The following is a 26,060-nucleotide window of genomic DNA, read 5'->3' as shown; positions in this document are numbered from 1 at the left end:
AAATAACTTGACGTCCTCACTTTGATATAAGGATGTCAGGGGCATCTTCTCAACTATTTGACGTCTGTACCAGTGTTAGTTCCAGAAGCATATTGATGCGAAGATCAGGGTTCCGAAGTAATAAGTGCTCTCACTACTTAAATAAAAAATTGAAGATACGCATAACCCGGTTTTCATTTAATTCCAAGAAATAGTGAGTAGCACGTTGTTTATTTTAAACTGGTTTTATCTGTTCATTTTTAAAATCAAGATCAACATAGAAATATTCTGTCATTAGTCTTTCCCAACACAGAATGTCTCCCTCTCAAAAGAAAGGCTGTGTCTTCATCGAAACCTTTCTGTCTGATCCAGCAAGCCAAAATAAGTGCTGTATTTTACATGTTCTCCAAGAGCCTGATTTACAAAAATAAATTCACTTTGGAGATTGAGCATGGTGATTTTCTTAACTGTGTGAAGTAGAAATATTGTAAGTGGGTCTTTTATAATTTTCTTGGAACTGCATCAAGTAACTCCTGCAGAAGGTTAAAAAACAAATTGCATGATGTTTTTAAACATTACTTGAGACTTAAATATAAAACAAAACGTTTTATGTTTAAGAGTGGCCTTGTGAGGGCTGGTCGAGGCTGTGCTTTACAGAATTGTTTTGAGTAATTTATTTTTTTTGCATCTGTGGCTGGGCACCTCTCTAACTGCTCTGCTTTATTTCTTGGCTTTTGTTCTGTATGCTTTTACACTCCATCCAGAAGATGCTGAATATGCTGGTAACCACAGTGGAACCCATATAGGTGAGCAATTGGTCATGGACGAGGATTTCTTTCTTTCTGTTGCTTTCTTCAAAACCGTGATACTGTTTTTATCTGAAATGAGCATATCCGCCCTAGCATGATCTGATATTCCGTGGGGGGTGGGCGTGGGGAAGTATGAACCTTTATGTGAAACAGGCTCCATGGGTCGGACATAAAGGACTTCATAGTGTGCTTTCATGTTGCTGCCCAAGCCGCTCTCCGGATGCTGTATTTTTGTACATCATCATACATGAAAAGTGTTTGCGACAAAGTAATTTTACATAGTTAATAGCGGCTGGACTTTGCTAAATTATCTAGTCACCTGTTAATTAGTCGAGGCTTCCAAAAAACTTCTTCCAAAGTAACTTTTTGGTTTTGTTTTCTGATGATTTATTCTTTGTGTAATACCCTTCTACATAGCCATTGACTGAACAGCCCCAAATATAATTAAGCCTATGATTAAGATGCTAATCTGTATCAGAAGAAAACATTTCCAGTGTGGCCATGCCAGGGGATGTTATAAACAATAGCCAAGATATCTAGAAATTGTTAAAGGCGTCCGAATTCTCTTCATCTACGTCTCATATCCGACCTTTCCCACCCTTGCCTGGCAGGCAACTGACCAGTTCCCTGCTTGCACTAGTGACTGGTGACAGTGTGAAGCCCAGCTTTCGAGATGACAGCTTCACCCTCCTTGTTTTTAGACACTATCTCTTGGTTATTGAAGAAACTTGCCAGATATTATATTTAGTATTTAATACATATTATCTCAAATGCTGTGAGACTGGTGGTATTTTTTCCACTTTACTGAAGGGAAACTGAGGTTCAGAATGTTGACAGAAATTATGTAAGGACCTACAGGTGGTGAATGGTACGTCCTGTCTCACACGTACGTCTGTGCACGTAGAATGCCTGTACTTGATCTTTGACAGTATGCTGCTGTTGTACCCAAGATTGTAAAATCACCCCAAAACAAACACCAGAGACTCCTAGGGAGACCGAGTCATGCCTGCAAAAGCAAAGGGCCTTTATTACAAGCTTAAGCTCAGGCTCATAGTCTCCACCTGACCCGACGGCCACGTGGAGAGAGCCCCAAACAAAGGCAGGGCAGGGCCTTTTATACCTTTGGGAGGAGGAGTTACAGGAAATGATGACAAGTGTACAGTGATCCAATCCCAGCCCCCCCATCAATACTGGCAGTTGTGGGAGCCAATCACAATAGTTGGAGTATTGACCAATCAGAGTGGGCCCAGGACGCCCCACGTGGGGCGTGACTAGGCCTGCCTCTAGAAAGATCAAAGGTATCGGCAGGCCTCTCCCGATTGGGTGCCGCAGGAGTTGTCCCTCCTTAAAGGGCGCCCTTTCGGGAGAAGCTGGCGCCTTCCCCTTTAAGTACAGGGGAAGGCTGGATCAGACGGGCGGCCGGCGGGGGGGGGGGGGGGGGGGGGGGGGGGGGGGGGGGGGGGGGGGGGGGGGGGGGGGGGGTGGTGCCCGTTACAGGTGCATCATTTCCACCTCGGCAGTGCCCCACGACCGACCGGCTCTGGGAAGGCTGGGAAGGCCCGGTGGGGAGGGCCGGATGGGACCTGCGTCCTTACACTGCCCTTTAGTTTTCATTCTGCAAAACAAACAAGAAATTCCATGTCAAAATTTAGAGTGTTCCAGTTTTTAGGCTAGAAGAACTGTAAATAGATGATCAGAGAGAAGTTGAAATTTCATTAGTTCTTGTTTCAGAACAGTACAGTGTGCCAGATACTCTGCATAACCCCTTCTCCGTACACCCTCGGAAACTTTAATGGCCACAGGCAGCAAGTATTTATTCTCCTGATTCTGTGGTCAGCTGGGTGGTTCTAACGGTCCGTGTCAGCTTGGTGAATCTTCGTAGTCTGGTGGTGGTCTGGCTGGGCTCTTGTTGGTCTGAGGGGTTGGCTGCTCACTGGGTACATTGGTTTCTGGGTACCATCCTCCAGGACACTAGCCCGTAAAATGGCTCAGGGTTTCAGAGAGCAACTGAGAAAAAGGCTCCAGTATATAAGTGCTATTGAAACTTCTGTTGACATCACATCTGCTGCTGTCCCATTGGCCAAAGGGGAGATGTGAAGAGATGGGCAGATATTACTGCAAGCTTCTCCTGCTCTCAAAAATAGAGAGGTACCTACTCTCCTGACTTAAGGGCATCACCTCAATAGTATATGAGGTATATGATCCATCCAGTGAGTAACTGTGGCATAAAGCAGTATCTGATGAGAGTCACATAAAATGCTGTAATTCAAAGGTTGAGGGAATGATCATCCCAGCAGTGAAGGACTCGGTCCCTACAAGAGGTGACATTAGAACCGAGCACCAAGTATTAGGTGGAATTATATATAGTTAGCAGCAGAGATGAAGGTAGAAGCCATAACATCGACAGAGGTGAGTGCTGCAAAGCACAAGGCACATTTAAATTTGGATGATACCGTGTGTGCGTTCTTTCTCTGTTGTGCTCTGGAACCCTGAGACCACAATATGAGCTGGCTTCCTGGAGGGTGAAAAACTACAGGAAAATGAGTTCTGGATAAAATAGCATTGGATCTGGCAAGAGCCCCTTGTTATCTAGAATCACTGATTGGGAAGCTAAATTGCAAGGTATCAAGGAGTAAGAGTGGATAGTGAAATAAAGATAGCAGTTGAGTTTAAGGCCATTTTGATAGTTGACAGTAGAAGTATCTTAGTGGGAGAGGGAAGTAGGGTCCACTCTGTAGACAGAGATGATGGAGCTCATGGTGAAGGCTTGAAAGTCTTGAAATCAGAAGGAATTTGGTTGAACAGAGCCCCAAAGCAGACCGGATTGGGTAGAATTGAGACTCCAGAAGTGCTTTAGATTGAAGAACTTGGCATTGCCAGGTGAGATTAAACATGCAGGTACCCCATGCCCCATAACAATTTTTTGGAAAAGGCAGAGGGCTTTATGTTTCCAGGAGACCCAATTACGGACAAAAAGAGGGCACCAGCCAGGTAAAATGGGAATATCATGTATCTCATAATGATTCATATCAAACTGGTAGCACACAGTCTTCAGGCTACATTTGGACAAAAGAGATATTTTTGTCAGTCCCACAAATTTGAGAAATTCCATGTAAAAATTTCTGACTTCTTTGACGAAGTGAAGACTTGACTAAACTAGGTCTTTGTGGGGTTTTTTAAAATGTTTTTAATGTTTTATTTATTTTTGAGAGAGAGTGTGAGCAGGGGAGGGCCAGAGAGAAAGGGAGACACAGAATCTGAAGACAGGCTTCAGGCTCTGGGCTAGCTGTCAGCACAGAGCCTGATGCAGGCAGGGCTCAAACCCACAAACCACGAGATCATGACCTGAGCCGGAGCCGAACACTTAACCGACTGAGCCACCCAGGTGCCCCTAGGTCTTTGTTTTCTGATGACCAGCTGGAGTTGAGTTACAGCTGACTTTGTAAATGGAACATAAAGTCTCTCGTGGAGCACAGTGCCCACCACTTACGGCCTTGCCGTGCCGAGGCTGGAGGTCCGTAGACATTCTCCTAACAGCAATGCTGGAGTTTGTGTTGTACCAGTGAGGCGTTCCTTGGTATCCGTGTTCTCCAATGTGGGGGAATTAAATATAGCCAAAGGGAGTTTAAGAAAAAGGGGAAAACCTGTTTCTTTGAGGACTGAGTGTGTGGTGCAGAATGCATTCATGTTGATGGAAGACAACATATTTTTCTGCCTGTCTAACTTTCGAAGGCTTTTGAATTTGCAGGCCCTGATTACAGATTAAAGCTATCCATTCCATTCAGCTCCCAGTCTTAGAGAAAACTGTCCTTTCCCACAGCAAAGGGAAAAACACGGCCAATGTGTTTTACTATATGTGCATCATGATGATGTTTCCTTCTGGCCTAAAGGCTTATTCTGACATTTGTAGCAAGAGACTGCCGTAGATTCACGTGCCTTGAAGTTCATTTAGGGAGCACTGAGCTAAGAGAATCTAGCAAGGTGCCTGAGGAGACAAACATACAATAAAAAGACCTTGTTTTTAAAACAATTATGAAGGAATAGGATTCATGAACGAATTGTTTTTCTGATAAGTATCTTAAAGAAACTCTTTATATAATGACTACAGATTTGAAACTTTTTCTTTTGCAGGATAAACAAGTTTGATCATAGCTTCTGGTTATTTTATATATATATATGTATACACACATATATGTATGTATATATATAGTTATTATAAATATAATTTAAATTATATTACTATTTTTATATTATGTTATAAATACATTGAACAAATTGACTGTTAATGTGGAATTCTGTTTTACCCTAAAAAGTCAGATCCTCAAAATGCCTATAGATCTTGTAGATTTTTATTTTTGGGTTTTTTTTTTTCTTTATTTCTTAAAGTTTATAGGCAAACCCCAGCTAAGTAACATACAGCGTTAGAGGAGTCTCAGGAGCACAGTGTAGTTCTCCATCACTGCCATCCGTCCCTCAGTGCGGCTCACAGCAAGTGCGCGCCTTCACCCCCATCGCCTCTTTCCCCCACCCGCCCCGCTCCCACCTCCCGGACGGTAACCATCAGTTTGTTCTCTATAGTTAAGAGTGGACTTTTAAAGGAGGCCTCATAAAAGTAATATGCTAACATAAATGCCTGCGTTATAGTAAAAGTATTAATCGGTAAACACCTTAAAAATACTCTGTTAATGCTGACTTATTAGTTTTTCTTCCTTTTTTCCCCCCCTCAGATAACTATCAAGTTCTTTATCTGTCTCTTGTTAGTTTGATGAGCTCTTTCTGTGCCATGAATGTTAACCCTCTCCTTCTTGTGCACATTTTCTTCTGATCTTTTGATTCGATTTTTACCATTTTCTACTCCAAGATTCACAGCACTGAGATGTTTCAATATTTACATAGCCAAATCTGTGAATTGTTTCCTATCTTCTGAGTTTTCTTTTGTATTCCCCACACCAAAACTTTTGAAAATAATTGTAAATTTTGTATTTTTATTAAAATACCATATGCATTAGGTCAAGCCCATAAATTGCTTCATAATCCTGTTTTGTAGATCATAAGGCAATAGAATGTCCGCAGTTTCATATTGGTTCTACTAATAAATTTTTTGAGAAGTCAAATAGTATTTGCAAGTCTTGCCACCCAAAACGAGTTATCTTTTCTTTTCCTATCTAGTCCCACCTTTTCCCTCAAAGGACAACCACTTAGCCCTGGTTAGCAGTTTCTTCTGGTATTTACAAAATATAACTGTATTATCATGGTATTTCTGGATTGTTTTCCCCTAATATTTATTGAATGTCTGTTATGTTCTAGACTATTCTAGGCACTGGAGTTTCAACAAAGATCAAAACAAATACCCTTTCATAGAGCTTCCGTACTGGGGATAGGTTGGGGACTGAACAACTAAATCAATTACATAATACCTTAGATGGTAATTAGTGCTATAAAGAAACGTAAAACAGGAATGGGGTGATGGAGGAGCTGGGGAAATGGGACATCAAATTTCTTTTTTTTTTTTTTTAAGTTTATTATGAGAGCAAGAGTGAATAGAAGAGGCGCAAAGAGAGCAAGAGAGAGAGAGCTGGGGGGATCTCAAGCAGCCTCTGTGCTGTCAGTGCAGAGCCCGACATGGGGTTCAATCTCACCACCTGTGAGATCGTGGCCTAAAGAGTTGGACACTAACGGACTGAGCCATCCATGCGCCCTGGGCTTTAAATTTCTATAGAGTGATTAAGGAAGGCCTCTTTGTAATGGTCACGTTTGAGCAAAAACCTGAAAAGGAGCTTCGTGGGGAATGAGAATTCCAAGGAGTGGGACCAGCATGTGCAAAGGTCCTAAGACGGGACCTAATGCATCCAAGGGTCAGTAAGGAGACCAGTGTGAACAAGGGATGAATTGATAGGACTTGAGGTTGGCGGCATAACTGAATGGTTGTGGAGAGGATGGGGACTGAGGGGGTTCTTCATTATGTGTAAGATCTGAAATCCTTGAAGGATTCTGAGCAGAGCAATGACATGACCTTTTAAGGATCACTCTGGTTGGACTGTTGAGAAGGGGCTGCAAGGGAGCAAGGGCAGAAACAGGGAGTTATGTAGGAACCCACACAAGAAATAATTGTGGCCGGAAATGAAATATTGTCTTTGGAGGTAATAATAAGATATGAGATTTGGAATACATTTTAAAGATTAGACAGGATTTCGAGACAAGTTGGAGAATCAAGGATGAGTGCACCATTTTCGGACTTAGTAACTGCAGGGTGGAGTCAACAGTTCCTGAGATGGGAGGGACTGTGGAGTAGAGGTTAGAGGTTGGGGTGGGGGAAGATAAAGGGTCCTGTGTGGGATATACTGAGTTTATGATACTCAAATAGAGATGTTAAATAGGCAGCTAGAGAGGCAGCTATGAATTCTGGCTATTGATTTAGAAGTTGTCAAAGTTGGATCAGATTTAAAGCCATGAAGCTGGATGAGATCACCAGGAAGTGGATGTAGGTTTGGACAAGAGAAGAACTCAAAATGAAATAGAAGGAAATCCAGGAGTGTGATTTTTCTAGAAGCCAATAAAAGTAAAGTTTAAGAAGGGAGGGACTGGGGTGCCTGGGTGGCTCTGTCGGTTAAGCGTCTGGCTTCAGTTCAGGTCATGATCTCACGGTTCGTGGGTTCGAGCCCTGTGTTGGGCTCTGTGCTGACAGCTAGCTCAGAGCCTGGAGCCTGCTTCTCCCTCTCTTTCTGACCTGCCCCTGCTTGTGCTGTCTCTCTCTGTCTCTCAAAATAAACAAACAAACAAATAAATAAAGGGAAGGAGTGATAAAATAAGATGGGGGAAGAGAATTGACCTTTGATGTAACAATGTGGGAGGTACCGCAACCTTGATGAACAGTTGGTAGGTGGTTGGGTTTGACATTTGACAAAATCCAACACCCTCTCATGATAAAAACTTAAGAATAGAAAGGAATTTCCTCAACCTGATGAAAAGCATCTACTAAAACTTAACAGCTAACAGCATACTTAATGGTGAAAGACTGAGAACTTACTCCGTAAGATTGGAAACTAACAAGGATGTGCATTCTGGCCACTTAATCTACCATAGTACTAGAGGTGGAAGCCAGAGCAATTAGGTGAGGGAAAAAAATAAAAGTCCTCCAGATTGGAAAGGAAGTAGTGAAACCATCTATATTTGGAGAATACTTTATCTTGTATGTAAAAGATCCTTTTTATGCATCAGCTGATATGATCATGTGGCTTTTTTGCTCATTCTACTAATGTGACTTACAACACTGATTGATTTGTATATGTTGATACCAAGCTTGCATTGCTAGTATAAATCCCACTTGCTCATGGTATGTAATCCTTTGTATAAGCTGCTGCATTTGGGTTGCTAGTGTTTTGAGGAATAGGGATATTGGTCTATAGACTTTCTTTTTATAGTAACATCTGTGATTTTGGTATTAGGATAATACTGGACTCATATAATGGAATGGGAAGTGTTCGCTACACTTTTTAAAAGCGTTCATAAATTTCTTTATTGCATTGTGTTAATTATTCTCTCAACATTTGCTAAAATTCACCAGTGAAGCCATCTGGTCCTGGGCTTTTTCTTATGCAAGTTTTTTGATTACTAATTCAGTCTCTTTGCTCCTTAAAGATTTATTCATATTTTCTATTTCTTTTTTCAGTCTGAGTAGTAAATTACTAGTAATTTCTCTTTTTCATCTAGAGTATCCAGTTTGTTGGCATACAGCTATTGATAGTATTCCCTTAAATTTTTTTGTTTGTGGTAACAGTGTCCCTTTTTCATTCCTAAATTTAGTAATTTGGGTCTTCTCTTTCTTTACTGGTCCATGTATGTTAATGGTTTGTCAATTTTGCTGATCCTTTCAAAGAATAAAAATTTGATTTTTATTTATTATCTCTATTCTAAGAGATATTAAAATGTTGCAATTTATTTCTGCACTAACTAGGAAATGCTAGTTTATTCTAAAATTTTAACATTTCCCTTCTAATCCTCTATATTAGTCAGGCAAGTATGTACACACACACACACACACACCCATACCCATACGAGAGAGAGAGAGAGAGAGAGAGAGAATGTGTGTGTGTGTGTGTTTCTCTAAGGAATTGCTCCAATGGCTGTGGAGGCCTGGTAAGTCACAATCTGTAGGTTAGGCCAGTGGGTTGGAGACCCACGAATTAGTTGTAGTTTGAGTCCACCTGCTGGCAGAATTCTTTCTTTTTTAGGGGAGATTTTTTTTCAACTGATTGAGGCCCACCCACATTATAGAAGGTAATGTGCTTTATTTGAAGTTCACTGATCCAAAGGTTAATCTTATCCAAAAACACCTTCACAGAAACATCGGAATAATACTTGCCCAAATATCTGTATGAGTAGTATGGCCCAGCCAAGTTGATACATAAAATCAACCATAACATTCTCCAACTCTATGTCTATAATAATTACTGCATTGAGGAAAACTTTACTCTTTGAAGATTTGGTATGTCTTTCCCATCAGTGCTTTTCTTACCAAAAGAAGTACTTTAAATAGTACAAGTCAACAAAATGGCGTTGTAACGTTTTGGTTACTCCATGTCATACAAATGACCATAGTATCGTAGTATACATCAGATCCCAACAGATACCACAGCTTTCACATATACATTGAGGCCACTGGTGTCAAAGAATAATCCATGTACACAGGATGGGTCTATATCTATCCTTGGTGCATGGTACCTTTATCCAGTTCTAGGAAAGTTCTGGAAAACAGTCAAGAGAGTTTCCAGAAATTTAGGCTTCTCATGAGGACTTTTCCAAGGACAGTGAGGTCGAATTTCTGAGACTGGCTTATTTTAGAACTTCACCCTTGCACCTCATCTGCCTTCACACTCTATCTCCTGAGCCTACAGAAGGAGAGGAAAAATAGAAGTGATCTACCCTGTAGACACAATACCCTCAGACCAAAAATGGGGCTGCTGAGGGCCTGCTTGTAGATTCATGACAGCTTTTGATCTAAATCAGGTCAATAGCTCAGTGAGTACATCTGATTTTCACTTTCTCTGAGGTGCATAAAATCAAGTACAATATAGCACATATAAGTAGCCCTTAACCTCGTGACCATTACATTTTTGACATTCCATGTCAAAATGATCTGACTCTTTTGAAAGAAGTTACATTATAATACTCCAAGAATTGAATGTGCGTCTGTGTAAGAATTATATTGTAAAACCATATGTAGTCAGCAGTCAGTGATACAAGTGTACGCTGTGTGGTATGATCCTTACTGATGTGTAACATGCTACATTTCTTAGAGGTCTGTTTATCAATAAAAGAGGTTTAGCTGTTACTATTGGAAGGAAGGAAACAGCTCACTGAGAAGGCGGTGTAAGTTGTGTTAATTGCATAAAATTTCATGGCAGTAACATGAAGGTAGGTTGATAGTATGCTTAAATACGAAGTGCAAAACCTGGGACCTTTGAAAGTTGAATCCCTGCAAGGCAAGGGCTGCCTGTCTATAGAGATTGTCAAGCCGTTTATGTTTGTATAAATATGCGAATAATTAGGAGTAATTAATTTTTCCCCATAAATTTCTCCTTGAAAATTTCATTTAGGATGGTGTGGAAATCAGTGTGTGCGTGTGTGCATGTGTGTGTGTGCGCACGCGCACGCGTGTCTGTTGGCTTCTCTATGGCCATTGTTTCTCAGCAGTTCAGTAGCTTTGAGGATTCTCTCCCTTTTCCTAATGTAGAACAGAATACTTCATGTGAAGAATATTGTTTTTACATTGGTAAGAATTACAGAATGTTTTTACTCTGGTTAACTCATTATAGGAGTTGTGTTATAATCCATTAACAAAACACTCCTTATCATGCATCTGTCTTCAAACGTAATTTCTTGCAAATGGTTTCCTGAAAAACCATCAGTTTCTCCACTTCTGCCCTTGCTGGAGAACTTCATGCATTCCTTTAAAACAAGACTGGTTTGGGGACTTCTGTAAGTTAAGACTGTTCTTTCTATTTAACTGAAGCATTTACCATAAAGTTCAATATAAAAAAAAACTGAATTTGCTGTTCTTTTAAATATTATTATTTACCTATCTCTATTTCTGTGGGTTTTTTTCCTAATTCTCTTATTTCTATGTATAAGCAATATTGATTCTCAACCAATTACACTGCCTATATTATAAACCTAGTACAAATTCCCACTTGCTCCATTATTAAGACATTTTATTAAAGAATGTTTTGTAGGTAGGTACAGTTATATCTAAATATACTGCCTTAATATTCTTACAAAATGTAAAATTTATACAGAGAGAACATTTAGAAGCATTCTTTTAAAAATGGTACAGGTTTTTTTCTTGAACGAGAACTCTGCATAATCTCAACGTGTCTGGAATACTACTTGGAAATACTTCTCTCACAGAAAGAAACCATTCCTGCTTGGAGAATTTTAGGTTGCATAGACTCAACTTAAAAAAATATAATTTCAAGTCAATTCCCCCTTCGTCTTAGGACTATATTTTTATATTTAATTTTATATGTGCATACTGTATTTTCTCATAATTTTGAAAGTATGTAAAATAAGTAAAAACTCATTTCTTTATTAGCTGGCTGGCAGAAAATTAAATTCTCATATGGTTTCTCTTTTTTTGTGTGGTAATACTGTGCTATGCTTTAAAAAGAAATTGTCAGTGGTATCAGGAAAACTTAAGACCAAAGTAATTTTTTTCCTTGGAAATTGCAAACTGATATCTTATTAGCTTCCATGATTTCACTAGGTACTTAGAGTTTCTATTTTTTATTTTTAGCTTGAGGTGAGCTGAAGGATTCAAGGGTATTTATGGCATTTGAACATTTCTTTTAAGTTTTATTGAGATCAACTGTAAACCTGTAACATTCCAGAGATGAATTTTGTATTTGTTCAAAGGCCTTGTTCCACTTTATATACGAAATTAGCATATGTAAAGTTGGTTAATACAATCCACGGTCATGTTCATGTGTCTTTGATGATTTTTTTTTTCCTGACATTGTTTTATAAGATGAGTATAAGAAGCTGATTAACCAGCTTCTTCAGATCTCAGTTACTTTTGTAGTTTTGGGTTGGCATTTCTTTTCACTTTAAACCTCCTCTCAAGGTTGTTATATGTTTGTTTGATCTTAATTATCCTCAAGTGTCTCTGGGACAATTTTTTTTTATGTTTGGTGGACTATGGAAGTGTCATTTCAAAAATAGTTTCGTCTCAGGATCATGTCTATGTAGGTTTTACATGTCAGTTATAATTTCTATCATTATAGAAACATTGGCATTATATTAAAAATGTTTATTTTAATGGAAACTTTCAGTGTTTTGTTGGCAGGAGCCTAATACTGTATAATAATTTCCAGCTGCACAGTTTTTATTAATGTCTATGTGAGGTTTTTTAATCTTCTTAAAAAGTTCATTTGCACTAGAATATTTTCTTCCTTATAACTAAGGTACCTATTGAATATTAGCTTTGCCAAATTAATCCAGTGTTTTAAGATGCAAAAAAAATGATTTTCATACAATGTTTTGTTGTTCTCCCAAGTTAAAAAAAAAAAAAAAGGACCCACATTTCCATGTATTTAAGAGGAGAAAAAGAATCGAAATGTTTATTTTTATCTCCCTGTAAGAAAGTAACCAGTTTTCTTGATTGTGTTGATATCAAGTAAATGTATTCCTTTAAAAATTAGCAACTTTACAGTGGGACTTTCCATAAATCTCTAACTTTTGAGATTCCTGTGATCACTATTTCTAGTTTATGTTTCAAACAATTGCACAGAGATTCTTCCTTTCCCATTCTACAAACATCTATTAAATGGAAACAAAGCAAAAACTAACTTATTATCAAAAACATTGAAAATACGTTAATATTTGATGTTATGAGACCAAATTGGGTACATTAAAAAAAATGTAACCAAAGATTGAGACCGTCCCACTTGAAAATCATAGGCAGTGACATGATAATGGTTGTTTTCTTTCAATTAGCTGAAAGGCAGATCGCACTTGACTTGTTCCCATGTGTGATTTCTGGGGCTGCTAGAATTGATGGGAGTCACCTTGACCCTAGCGGAGGGCCTTTTGTGTTAATAGACGTTCATAAATGCCATCATACATGTCTTAAAATTTTATGAAAAAGATTATTAAAATGAAACATTTATGTTTGAAACATAAAACTTTAAAATGAAAATTCACACCAAAGTTACTTATTTATGGGAACAAAGAATGTGATAACAGTTTATGATTTTTTTAAAAAAGATTTCATTATCAGTCGTATTAGTTGGCTGTAAGTTTTCACAACTCTGATTCCTTGCTCTGTCTGTCTTGACCTTTGGTTCTGTCTGACCTTTGATACTTTATTATTTTTAAAAAATCGTTTTCCATTATTTTTACTTCGATTGCTTTTTTAATATTTTAATTTATTGGCTATTTCTAATTATTGTGAATATAAACATGTAGTCTAATACCACAATCATTTCAAAATATAGAAGACTAAACCCTGCATCTGAGACATAGGATGTATTTTGTATTTTATGTGAGTATGGCCCACAGGTGCATCTGTCAGTAGTGGATTTCATTTGTTTGGTTGTTCATATATTATGAACTCTGTGTGGGCTTTTTTTCCCAAATTTTAAAATTGTGTATTATGGAAAATTTGAAAAACAGAACAATAAAAATTGCCCACAGCCCTCTCACCCTAACACAACCGTTGTCTGTTTTTCTGCATTTTCTTCCACATTTTTGTATCCATACCAACTTTTATATTAGTAAAAAAGTAACACTCTCCTAGTATGACTGTTGTCTTCTGTTCAGGTTTTTCCATTTATTATTATATCATATATGTTTTATGGTGCTCTAAAGTTTTAGAATTATAATTTTAGTGACTTCAACCTCATTTCTTTGAAAAAGCATTGCACAATTTAGTTAACCATTTCCAGAGTTATGTATATGTTGGATACTTCAAGGTTTTTCTTTTATTGTTTTACTCTTAGAAATGCCACTAACATTTTAGATCTTTAAAAAAATTTTTTTTATGTCTTTTATTTTGAGAGACAGAGGCAGAGAACGAGCAGCAGAGGGGCAGAGAGAGCGGGGGGAGACACGGAATCTGAAGCAGGCTCCAGACTCTGAGCGGTTAGCACAGAGCCCAATACAGGTCTCGAACTCACGGATGTGAGATCATGACCTGAGCCCAAGTCAGACACTTAACAGACTGAGCCACCCAGGCGCCCCACCACTAACATCTGAAATGATAGGATTGATAGGTATAATACTTACCTATAACATGAAGCTTATTTTAATAATAAATGATTCTTAATTTACATATGTAAGCATTAAATTTTATACTTTCTGGATGAATGGTATTATATAAATAAAATGTAGTAAAGTTAGGCTATGTCAATGACCAAGTCACACTGCCGGAGTCTAATTTTTTTTTTTAAATGTCAGTGTTGATTTAGAGAATTTGCTAAAAATCTTAGTTTATGAGCCTGTTTTGCAAAATCCCTTAAATTACAAGTATTTGGGAATATTCCTGTGTCCCTTGGTAGACTGGGAGCTTTTGGAGGGCAGTGACACTGTTGCACATATTTTACGCATCATTTTGAATACAGAGACATATCCAAAATGTATTTAATTATATTTGGAAAATATGTCTCTAACCGAAAAGAGCTTATGATTTTTAAACCCTGAAATAAACCGCTGCTCCTTTATCTTCTCCTGTTTACTTATTTCATAAAGTAACAGAAGGCTCATCATTTTTTCTACTGTACATCTATATATTTGGAATAACTTTTCAAACTTGCTTCTTTCATCATTTAGTATTTGAACCAAAGTCTTGGTAATCTCTTTTTCAAATTTTTACTTAAGTCCAGTTGGTTAACATACAGTGTCATACTAGTTTCACTGGCAGGATTTAGTGATCATCAGTTACTTACAACGCCTGGCGCTCATCCACACGGGCCCTCTCACCGATGTAACCCGTCCCCCCACCAGCGGCCCACCAGTGGCCCTCCAGCGGCCCTCAGTTTGTTCCCTGTAGTCAAGAGACTCTTTTATGGTTTGCCTCTCTTTTTCCCCCCAGTAGTCATCGGTTTTGTTTCTCTAAATTCCACATATGAGTGAAATCACACGGTGTCTGTCTTTCTCTGATTGATTTCATTAAAAGAAGACCCACTTAAATCCGTGGAGTACCCTGCCTACCTCATTGGGTAGCTCTGTGAATTAAATGGATGAACCCACATAAAGGCTGGGGGGTGTCCGTTAGCCACTGAGTTCTCAATACATATGAACTACCACCGTCATGACTTCTGTCGTTTTGGTATTGATATTATCAATAAGAGAATTCTCTAAACTCAGACCAAGAATCCCTTGTTTCTTTTTGGGGGAGGGGGCATGACATAATAAGCCATCTGGTGCTTCAGTACAAAGTATGTATCAACATAAACTAGTGAAAGGATTGTTCAGTAAGTATTTTGGGGCCATTGTTTAATTACTTAGCAAAATATAAAGTTACAGCCTCACCTCACAAGCTTGATCTCTTGATTACAGCTGAGTAAATCCAGATGGGATAAAAAAAATTAAGTGTAAAGCCGTGCAGCTCTTTTTTTAAACTTAAAATATAGGTGAATATTTATCAGACCCAAGGAATAAGAAAGTCCTAAAAACAGTGGGAGAAGTCACAAAAAGAAATGCACAGACTCAAATACATCAACATTTAAAATTTCTTCAAAATGGAAAGTTGAAAATCTTAAAAAGTGTTTGCATCAAATTAGAGCCAAAGGCTGTGACCTTAGAAGATCCATGTACATGCATCTGTTTATAAAGACCTCAATAAAAATGTGATCAAAATGTATTAACAGTTTACAGAAAAAGTAAGATGTGCAGATGGGTGATAAACGTGAAAGAAAGGTCAACTCCAGTAATAGCCAAGATGAAATGTTACACTATTTTTCACTTGTCAAATCACTGAAGAATTCAGAGCGGGTTAGAAGTCTCTTCATGAGAGACTGGTAATGTGGGTAATTGTATTTGGTGCTGGTGGAAATGCTTATTGTCATTCACTGATCTGAGAAGCATTTGGGCAAGATCTGGCTTCTGGCAGTTTATCCTAAAGGAATAATTTGTGAAATGGAATAAAGGGAATGTTCAGGGATGTTTATTGTGATCTTAGGAAGAGCACTGGGTGTTATATGGAAACCAGTTTGACAATAAACTATTAAAAAAATAAAGTAAAACATTAAAAAAAACCCCGGCAATTTACATGTTTCCTTTTATAGTAAAAAAGTTACTTTAAACAAAGCTTTGCAATTATATGATAAGCTAACAAGTCCCCATCAATTATTTCTACTGGAAAATATTAGATAAGAAGTGTGTCCTGTGATTCCAGGCTGACCTGCAGCTGCAGTCTGACCATAAAGTCACTTTCCTATTGTAGTAAAGTAAACGTGTCATTCCTTTAAAACACACAAATCTCTAACAGCTGTGGGTAAGCTCCCTGGAAAAAGTCTGTCCATAAAAATGTTGAGCCAATTATAAATTACAAAAATGTGAAATACAAGGAAAAATACATTTTGTGTAAAACTGTTCTTACTCCAGATTCCTTGTTACTGTTCCCTTTCCCTCCCTTCTTTAAAGCCAGCTCTTGCTAAGATTTGACAGTGAACTAGAATTAAATAGGTCTAGGTTAATTATTCACATTTACCTGAAAGTACGCTTTGCTGACTTTCAGTTTTAAGTCTACATTTTTAAACCTTGCTGTTAATAAGAGAACCACACAAATCTGAAGGTGAGACATTGCCGAGTCCTGACACAGTTAACGCCCCCGTGAGCTTAGACTTAGCCCAGGTGTGCTGACACATCACTCACTCTGTTACGCAGGTTTGAAAATTACAGTCTTCGCGCTGCCTAGAACAGCACGCTGAGTGAGCTATGTCTGCTGACTACTCGCGGAGGACGGATTCTAGGAAAATAGCCTGTTTTGTTCTTTTGGTATGAGAAACAATCACAAACAAGTACTCTGAATTTTGTACCTTTTGTCATATCCTCTGTTCCGGTTGCTCTGGGTTGGGAAGTTTTGTATCATTCTATTTATATGTGTGGATATGTACATATGTATATGTCCTGTGTGATACAAACATGGAACATAAACAGGTGTCTGTGGCTCAGGAGACTACATGATCACGATATGACATAAGAGAAGGATGCTCTTTAAATATAGTATCAGAAATTACATTTAGCCCTAGAAAGATTATCTGGGGGCGGGGAAAAAGTGAAAGGATAGCTCATGCTAAAATTTTTCTGCTGTGTTTCTTTAAAATGCTTTACTACTTTAATAGGGTACTTTTAATACTTAACATATTTAAATCTGACTTTAATTTTAATAGCTATTCTTTATATTTAAATATCGTTCTTTTATAGCAGCCAGTTAAAAACTTATCAATAAGCCCCTTCACTTATTTTCCCTTTTGTGCGAGTCCTCCATGTGCTGTGGGAGCACAGTGTTTCTGCCTTGTAGGTACTTTCAGTTAGTTGGAGACATAATCAAGTACTAATCCATAGCCAGTACATGTTGGTATTTACCATATGCTTGGTACCATGCCAAACGCTTTACTTATTTTTTTTAATGTTTATTTTTGAGAGCAAGCAAGCAGGGGAGGGCAGAGAGACGGGGTCAGAGGGTTTAAAGCGGGCTCCACACCGACACTAGAGAACCTGATGGGCTCGAACTCATGAACCAGATCATGACCTGAGCCAAAGTCAGACGCCTAACCGACCGAGCCGCCCAGGTGTCCCTGGGCCAAATGCTTTATATGAATTGCTTGTTTAATCCTGAACAACCCTGTAAAGAGGATACTGTTACCCTCATTTTAAAGTTGAGGAATAGGTCTTCAGGTAAATTTTTTAAAAGTTGGCAAATCATACAGCTGTAAATGTCAGAACCTAAGTGCCGACCCAGACATGGCTGCCTATGGACCTCGGGTTTGAACACTCAGTACCGCTGTTGCCGCTCTAACAGAATTGGTGTGGCGACCCGTCTGCCATTTTTCTTTTGTTTTGTGAGCATTTTGGGTCAAGACACTTACGCTTCACAGCTTGTGGAAATTCCAGTCGCTCGCTAATAGCCACCTGGAAAACTGATGTGAGTGAGGTCAGGACCGTGTCATGGTGTGCTGGCAAGTGCAGTGACGTCTGTGACATCTGTGTGGCCAGGGAGCAGGGATGCACCCGGCAGGATGGTCTCCCAAGTTCCTTGCAGTTCTGTGTCTTTGTGATATTTGGTCATTATGTCTCTGTCTTAGAATTTTCTCTTGTGACAATGTCAAATGTGTCCTGTAAATTTCTTTGTTGAAATTTATAGTAAGAGAATGAAACCAGAATGAAGTAGGGTTTTGCTATTGCCTTTTTCAATTATTTGAATTTAGAAAACTTTTATCGAGCATTGTACAACTAGTATGACCAAACTACCCTATGGACCAGGGTCCCCGTCTCTGATGTCCAGAGAACGTCACACCAGAAATCTGATTACCTTCTCTCTTTTCCTCACCATCTCTTTATTGTCTATAATGAAAGTAAAAGCTTCAGTTAATTGTAAAATCTCAGTTAGGTAAACACTTTCACTGAAATGCAGGATTCAGCTAGGATTCGTGGCTCTAAGATTTTTTCAGGTTTTCACTCTTGGACTTCATTTGCTTTGGATGAAGCATTTATTCCTAGTTTGAGTCATACCTGGGCCACAGGTTTGTTAGTGACTTGAGGAAAACCTTCCCTCCATGCAAGGAATAACCACAAAGGGGTTTCCCGTTCTACCCACTTATCCTCTGCCTTCCATGAGACAGGGTCTGTGGGAACCTGAACTTAGAACACTGAAATATCAGCATCAAAGTTAGGATAACTGATGTGTACTTTTTGCGCTGAACCAGGAGCCACCGGATAGTAGATTCCAGAGCAGGCCAGCAGTCACGGGTGACAGCGTTGGGGTGGGTTCGGGGTGGCATAACTAATTTCTGCAAATTGGTAAGACACAGTGGTCTGAGAGGCATTGCGAGGACGCAGATGTAAGGGAACACTTTCATGGTTCATGCAAGTCTTTCCAACATCTGGGAAACAAGAGACACGATAATAAACAACTTTTCTGTGACCCTTTACGTAGAACTTTAAATTCTGCCTGTCTGTGTGCTTTTAGAATTGACACTTTTTCTTCATCCTGGGACCTGGTTGGCCATTTCCCCATATGCTTCCCTGGAATCTCCTTCTTTGAGAAATACTGATGTTTAATCCCTTGATCTATTTGCCTTTTTCTCTTTGCCTTCTGCCTTTGATATGAGAGCTTTGGAGTGATTAACTCTTTTCTCAAATCCTTTGTAAATCTTTTACCTCAAATAATGCAAGTATCTCAAAATCAGAATGACTCGTGGTAGGCCACAGAAATATACTATCAGATGAAGTTTTATCACCCGCTTCTTAATATCTTGGCTGCTTTTGTTAAACTGTGAATCCACAGGTGAGTGGTATAACTCCATGGTTATTAATGATTGTTTTTAATACTGGCCTTTATTTTGAATCCTATTAATTTCTTAAATCCAGTGGTAATATTGTTTTTCATTATGGTTCCTAAGATTCCTATAAATTGGTTTTAACATTCTTGCATTTTATTCTAAAATACCTTCATTTAAAAAATTTTTTACAAATCACATTTGATCAATATTCTTTTCCAAGAGAGAAAAAATACTCTTTTCCAAGAGAATGTATTTCTTTGCATTTTGCATTTTGCTGATATATATGTATCAGCTCCATAGTACATAACATTTCAATAAGCAGAATAGTTTTCCTTAAAGTCTGGATTTTGAGGGTTGGTTAGGCCAGGAACTGATCGCATTTCTTTCCGAATTCACACTGTGTATATGAATGCACTCGTACTGTGTCTGATTAAACATCACTATTCCAGAAAGGAATTAAAACCTAAGTGATCCAACAACATGGAGGGTAAGCAGAACGGAAGGGGGTTGACTGAGGAGAACTTTTCCCTCAGCTCTCAGAGCTCTTAGTGTTAAAAATGGTAGAAGTGAGCTGGAGAGGACTCTTTAAACAGACATCAAGTTTATTGAAGTACTTCTAAAATTATCTTAGTAAAAGATCATATGATCTGTTGATGGGAATACACAGTTGAGACTATGAATCTTATTTCCAAATTTCAGTAGGCTTCAAATGATAAAACCATAGACTTTCCATAGGAGAAAAAGGACCTCGACTTGGTCATTCATTCCCCCTGCACTGCCGTCTCATAAAAGTTAAAGAACTTGCTCTTTGTGACTGGCTGATTCCATTAGCCTGATCCACATACAGTCATGTTTGACACTGAGCTGTCCCTAGTTTAGTTTTCTTTTTATTTAAGAAAAATGCTTGTCTGTCCCACAGGTATGTTGTTAGGTTATGCTTACAATACAAAATAAAATATTCTAGTATTTACGAATAAAATATTCTGGTATTTAGCTTTTTTCTTCTCAACTGTGTTTGTCAGTTAATCCATGATAAATTATGATTTCCAAATTATTTTCTTTACTATGTATTTTACTCAGTGATTTCTGAAAATAACACTTTATGGTTTGGAACCAAATAAAATTTATAAAACTACAAAGATAAATGTTAGATGTTTCTCATATAAATTGTTATTTTAATGAAATTGTGTAGTAGCTATGTTTTTTTTTCTGTTATAAAATGTACTTGTAACAGTCTTATGGCTTATAAAATCCAGTCCAGATTTGAGGGGTTTTTGGGGGGGGTTTTTGGTTTCTTTCTTTAGTTCGTATTACTAAAAAATACATAAATATATATGTGTGTATGTGTGTATATATATATGTATATATATATTTTTTTTTTGCAGCCGGTTTTAGGAGAAGTTTCCGTCTTAGTAGAAAAGATAAGAAAACAAATAAGTCCATGTATGAATGCAAAAAGAGTGACCAGTACGACACGGCTGATGTGCCCACGTATGAGGAAGTGACACCCTATCGGCGGCAAACTAATGAAAAATACAGACTTGTTGTCTTGGTTGGTAAGTATGTCTTTTGTATTAATTCTGATGAAATAAGTGAGGTAGTAAGAATTTAACTTCAAAGGGCGTTGTGCTTGAAGATTTCAAGCCACAAATAAAATCTCGTTTTGAACACGTTTCGTTTGGTCTCTAAAATGACCCTTCCTTCCAGTCTTTTGTACTCATCCGACATTCAAGAGACTTAAGACGTCTGTGCAGAACGGAGCTGGCATCTCAGTGTCACCTCTGTAAGGGGGGCAGCAAACACATCGCAGTACATTAAAGTAAGTCAGGGTAACTAAATAACACTTGCTAATGTAACACAAATGTCTTTTAAGTCATTTTGAGGCAGTAGCCATGGTGACACTTATGAAACAAACTGTTTCAGCAGAGAGCTAGAATATTTAAAGCAGGAGAAGCGGTTAATGAAACTGCTTAAAGTAATTAATAAATATATGTGGTGATTTCTGTAAACATTGGCTAGTTTGACTCAGAGTCCCGTTCTAGCATCTGTCTTGTCCACCCTTCATAGCCGTGCGCACAGTCGTGACCTCCGTGTTACTCCACACACCTCATCCTTGGTGCCATTTCTTTAAAAATTTGGTGACCAAATTTTTTAATTAAGCTCCAAGGATCAAAACCAGTGATTTGGGGGGTGGGGGACAAGAGTAAAGGAGACTGCTATCTCTTCTTAATTATTCCTTCATAACTGAAGATGATCATGATGGGATGAAAATAAATGGGAAAGCCCTTATCGTGACACGGAGTCCCCTCCAAGGTCATAGCACATACTCTTGATGGTGGTGACGGGGGAGAACGATGCAGTTTCTCACACCTGATGGCACTGGAAGAGATAGGCACATCGCTTGCATTATTTAGAAATACATACTCACATACTTTCTTATTAATAGTGTCCCTTTCTTCTAATCTATGGATATGAAAGCATCCCCCAAGCCCCACCTGGAGGAACATTCTCCATCGGTTTGTATGTTTACTGTAGAGCCCGCAGTACTCCAGCTTCCAGTCCCTATAGACTTGGGCTAAGGAGAACATAAGTGTTCCCCGTTCTAAATCCTTTCGTGCTTCCTGGGGCGACTTGGATCTCCGGCTCCTCTTCTACCCTGTGTCCTTCCCAGCACCCATCTTAGCAGCATCTCTTCCATCCCCGTTGCATCTTCAGTCAAGTTCTGCTGCTTATACAATGAGAGAGGCACCTTGTGATAAAAAGGCAAAGATAGCATGATTTCCTATTTCTCCTTAAATCTGACGACTTTCTGTAGCCAAGGAGTTACTGTTCCATCTGTGCTACTTTTGGTTTCCCTGGGGGATCGAATTGAAAGAGGAAAGTAGAATAAACTTTGCTCTTTTTTTCTTTCCTATAATAGGTGCTAACCTCGGGGGTGAGGAAGGGGAAGATAGATGAAGACAAACTGTGGGTCTGAATAGTAGTGCAGGGAAGAATAAAAGTAAATCACAGTCACGAGCAACTAAAGATGGCTGATGGATATGGAAAACAAACATTTACTCCCTAGAATCTTCCAGAGGAAAAGAAGTTAGGGGATTGCTGGCCTCATGCATGACGGAAGTAGTCATGCACTTCTGTTATATGCTACTATGTTCAGATGTCACAGCCCTCTCCACGGTTCTTAAAGGAAATTTCTAGTATCTTTTTTGTGGATGCCTTGAATTTTTTTAATGCAGATAATCTTGTTATCTGTGACCAGAGACAATTTTATTTCTTTTTTTGTAGGGATTTTAGTCTTTATTCTTATTGTTTTCTCTCCTTATTGTGAGCTCTCTGGTATGGAGTAGTGAGATCATCTTTACTTTGTCAGTGTTAGGGAGAAAGTACTCAATCTTTCACCATCAAGTATGATACTAGCTATAGGTTTTTTATAGGTGCCCTTTACCAGGTTAAGAAAATTCCCTTCTATGTTAGTTTGCTGAGAGTATTTATCATGACTTGATGTTGAATTTTGTCAAATGGGTGTTTTTCTGCATCTATTGAGATGATTTTATGGTTTTTCTTATTTGATCTGTTGAAATAGTGAACTGTATTGATGAGTTTTTATGTGTTGAATGAGCTTTGCATGATGTTTTGCACAGTACTAGGTTCGTTTTGCTGGTCTGTAGTTTTCTTAAATTTGTTTTCATCTGCGTTTTGTATTAAGGTAATGCCATATTTATAAAATGTGTTGGGGAGTATTTTTTCCTCTTTTCTGGTAGAGCTTATATCAAATTACTCTTATTTTCCTTTAAAATGTTTGGTAGAATTATACAACAAAACCATGCCTCAGCTTGGAGCCTTTTGGGGAGGTTTTTAACTACAAATGTAATTTCTTTTGAAAAGTGGGGAAGAGGAGGAGGAAGGGGGGAGGGTAAGAGAGCATGTGGAGAGTGCATCTTTGTACTTTTACACAGACACACAGGACTATTCAGGGTGTCTTCGTGAATGAGCTTTGACAATTTGTGTCTTTGAAGCAATTTATCCGTTTCACCAAAGTTGCCAATTCTCTAAGTATAAAGTTCATAATATTCCCTTAATATCCTTTAGCTCTCTGTAAGGTCTGTAATAATGTCTCCACTTTCATTCTTGTTATTGGTAATTTGTGTCTTCACTCTTACAATCCAGTATCTATTGCTGCATAACAGTTACTAAAAATTTAGTGACTTTAAAATTAGAGTATATGTATTATCTGAATATTTCTGGGGGTCAAAATTTGAAGAGTTTAGGCATGGCTTAGCTGGGTTCTCTGCTTCAGGGTCTCTCATAAGTCTCATAAGGCTGTGTTCAAGCCTTGGGCTGAGGTAGTCTTCTCATCTGAATGCTAGACTGATAAAGGATCTGCTTCTGAAACCATGTGGTTGTTGGCGCAGTTCATAATACACTCTTAATTCCTTGCCATGTGAGCCTCTGCAACATAGCTTCATCAAATTGTATAAACTGAGAAGGGACTAAAGCCAGACATTCCATATTCTACTGGATAGAAGCAAATAACAGACTTTGCCCACAGTCAAGGAGAGGGAATGATACAAAGTGTGGAAAACAGGAGGGTAAAATCATTCCTGGTCTTCCTACAGTCTAGCTGCCTTAGCTCTTTTTGTAATTTATTTATGTTTTATAAAACCACTTGTGCGCTTAAAATTTTTTCTATTTTCTTTTCTCAGTTTTATTGATTTATGTTCTTTATTATTTCCTTCCTCTGCTTACTTTGGATTTATTTTGTTTTCTCTTTCTAGTTACATAAAGTTGAATCTTAGACTGTTGCCTAGAAACACTTTTTTAAAGATTTAAGTATTGGTAGGCATAAATTTATAATTTTCTTTTAACACTTCATCCTACAAATTTTGATCTGCTGTGTTTTAATAACATATCACTCAGATCAGGATATTTTCTGATTTCCTTTGTAACTTCTTTGATCCATGAATTTAGAGTGTGTTAATTTCCAAATACTTTGGGATTATCATTTTTCCGTTATTGATTTCTGTTTAATTTCATCATGGTAAGAGTATGCTTTCTATGATTTCAGTTTTTAAGCTTATCAGATTTTTTTGGAGCAGAGGGGGTGCCCAGAATATGGTCCATGTCATCAGTTATTCTGCATTTAAGAAGAATGTGTATTCTTCTGTTGTTGGATGGAGTGATGGATACATGTTATTTAAGTCAAGTTGGTTGATAATGTTATTCAGGTCATTTATATTCTTACTGATTTTTTGTCTACTTGTTCTGTTAATTGTTGGGAAAGAAGTGTTAAATTCTCTTTAATTGTAGATTTGTCTATTTCTCTCCACACCAGGCAGCTTTTAAGATATTTAGAAGCTCTTTTGTTAAGTGTATACACATTTAGGAGTATGATGTTTTCTTAATGAATTGACCTTATTATTAATTTCCTTTTTTATCACTGGTAACATTCACTGTTCTGAAGTCTGCTGTGTGTAATATGTAATAGCCTTCCAAGTTGTCCCCTGCTTATCGCTGGCATAGTATATCTTTCCCCAGCCTTTAATTGTAACTCATCTATGTGTTTACTATTAAAGTGGATTTGTTGGTTTTTTATAGATAGTATAGTCTTGGGTGTTATTGTAGTTATCCAGTCTCATAATCTATATCTTTAATTGTTATGTTTGGACCATTTACATTTAATATAAACCATTGATGTGGTTCACTGCAGCTCTGTTATTTTTATTTTAGGTCTATATGTTTTCTGTTTGTCCCTTTGTATTTTGTTTATTTCTCTGTTCCCCTTTTCTGCATTCTTTTGAGTTATTTAGTTGATTTTAATATATCTGAGTACTTTTTTGCTTTATATATGTAATTATTATCTAGTTGCTTTTGAGGTTTCTTTAAATCTTTGATTTTCAGCAGTTGGATGATGATGTATCTGTATGTGATTTGAGTTTGAGGTACTTGAGTTTACCAAACATCTGAAATCTATAAATTTATGACTTTGAGCAAATTTTGGAAAACTTTGGCCATTATTTTTTCTGAGATTTTTTTTTTTCTTTTTGTCCTAACGTCTTTCCCCTCTACTTCTGGGACTATGATAGAACATGTGTTGGACCCTTTAATATTATCTCACAGGTTACTAAGGCTGTAATTATTATTTTTTTATGGTTTCTGATTTTCAGATATGACAGTTTCTTTGGGTTGGTCTTCAAAATTTCTAACCCTATCCTTATTATCACTGTTTTGCTATTTAGCTGAATGGCCAAATAATATTCTTTCAGACGCTGTAATTTTTTTTTCAATTGTGAAATTACCAATTCTTTTTCATAGCTTTTGCTTATCTGGTAAGGTATTTATTTCAAGTGTGTTTACTTTAGCCTCATGATGGTTATTGTTTTGGAAAATTCCAGTGTCAGGCTCATTTTGTGGTTGGCATGTATAGACTGGAATTTTTTTTTTTTTCAAATCCATCATCTTTGTACATCAGATTACCTTTGTTCTGTATCCTGGACATTTTGAACATTATTTTTTTATAGACTCTGGATCTTATTATATTCTTCTGGAAAATGTTAAATATTTTTTAGCAGGCTACCAGCCTGGTTAGGTTTAGTCTGGTTGCCTCAGTTCAGTTTTCAAGTCTTTGCTATGCTGCTTTGGGTCTGTTCCTTGCATGTGACCCTAGTGTTAGCCAGAGACTTAATGCAATGGTCTAAATCTTAGTAGTGTTGCTTTGGGTTCATCTCATTCATGCACAGCTTAAGGAGGGGTGAACCCATAACTTTTGTGGAGT

The 26,060-nt window shown here is 37.9% G+C and overlaps 1 protein-coding gene and 1 long non-coding RNA gene across 4 annotated transcripts in view; one reads left to right on the top strand and one right to left on the bottom strand.

The window, feature by feature from the left end:
- MPP7 (membrane palmitoylated protein 7) overlaps positions 1-26,060 on the top strand; it is a 298,285-nt gene that overhangs the window by 219,372 nt on the left and 52,853 nt on the right. Inside the window, exons 14-15 of one of the 2 annotated variants that reach the window (XM_029953188.1) lie at positions 744-785; positions 20,674-20,844. In XM_029953188.1, the coding sequence (XP_029809048.1) occupies positions 744-785; positions 20,674-20,844 (213 nt within the window). The remainder of the gene's footprint in view (positions 1-743; positions 786-20,673; positions 20,845-26,060) is intronic. The other variant, XM_029953189.1, reaches the window with a different exon arrangement.
- The window catches only part of LOC115303425, a 116,842-nt gene continuing 111,614 nt past the window's right edge, over positions 20,833-26,060 (bottom strand). The window contains exons 6-7 of one of the 2 annotated variants that reach the window (XR_003914047.1): positions 21,616-21,667; positions 20,833-21,069 (exon numbers count right to left, since the gene is read on the bottom strand). This is a non-coding gene — a long non-coding RNA (uncharacterized LOC115303425). Of the gene's footprint in view, positions 21,070-21,615; positions 21,668-21,973; positions 22,014-26,060 lie in introns of those variants that run through there. The other variant, XR_003914050.1, reaches the window with a different exon arrangement.

The sequence above is a fragment of the Suricata suricatta genome, chromosome 10, assembly GCF_006229205.1.
Source record: "Suricata suricatta isolate VVHF042 chromosome 10, meerkat_22Aug2017_6uvM2_HiC, whole genome shotgun sequence".
NCBI lineage: Eukaryota > Metazoa > Chordata > Mammalia > Carnivora > Herpestidae > Suricata > Suricata suricatta.
This window is presented reverse-complemented; position numbering and strand designations above follow the sequence as displayed.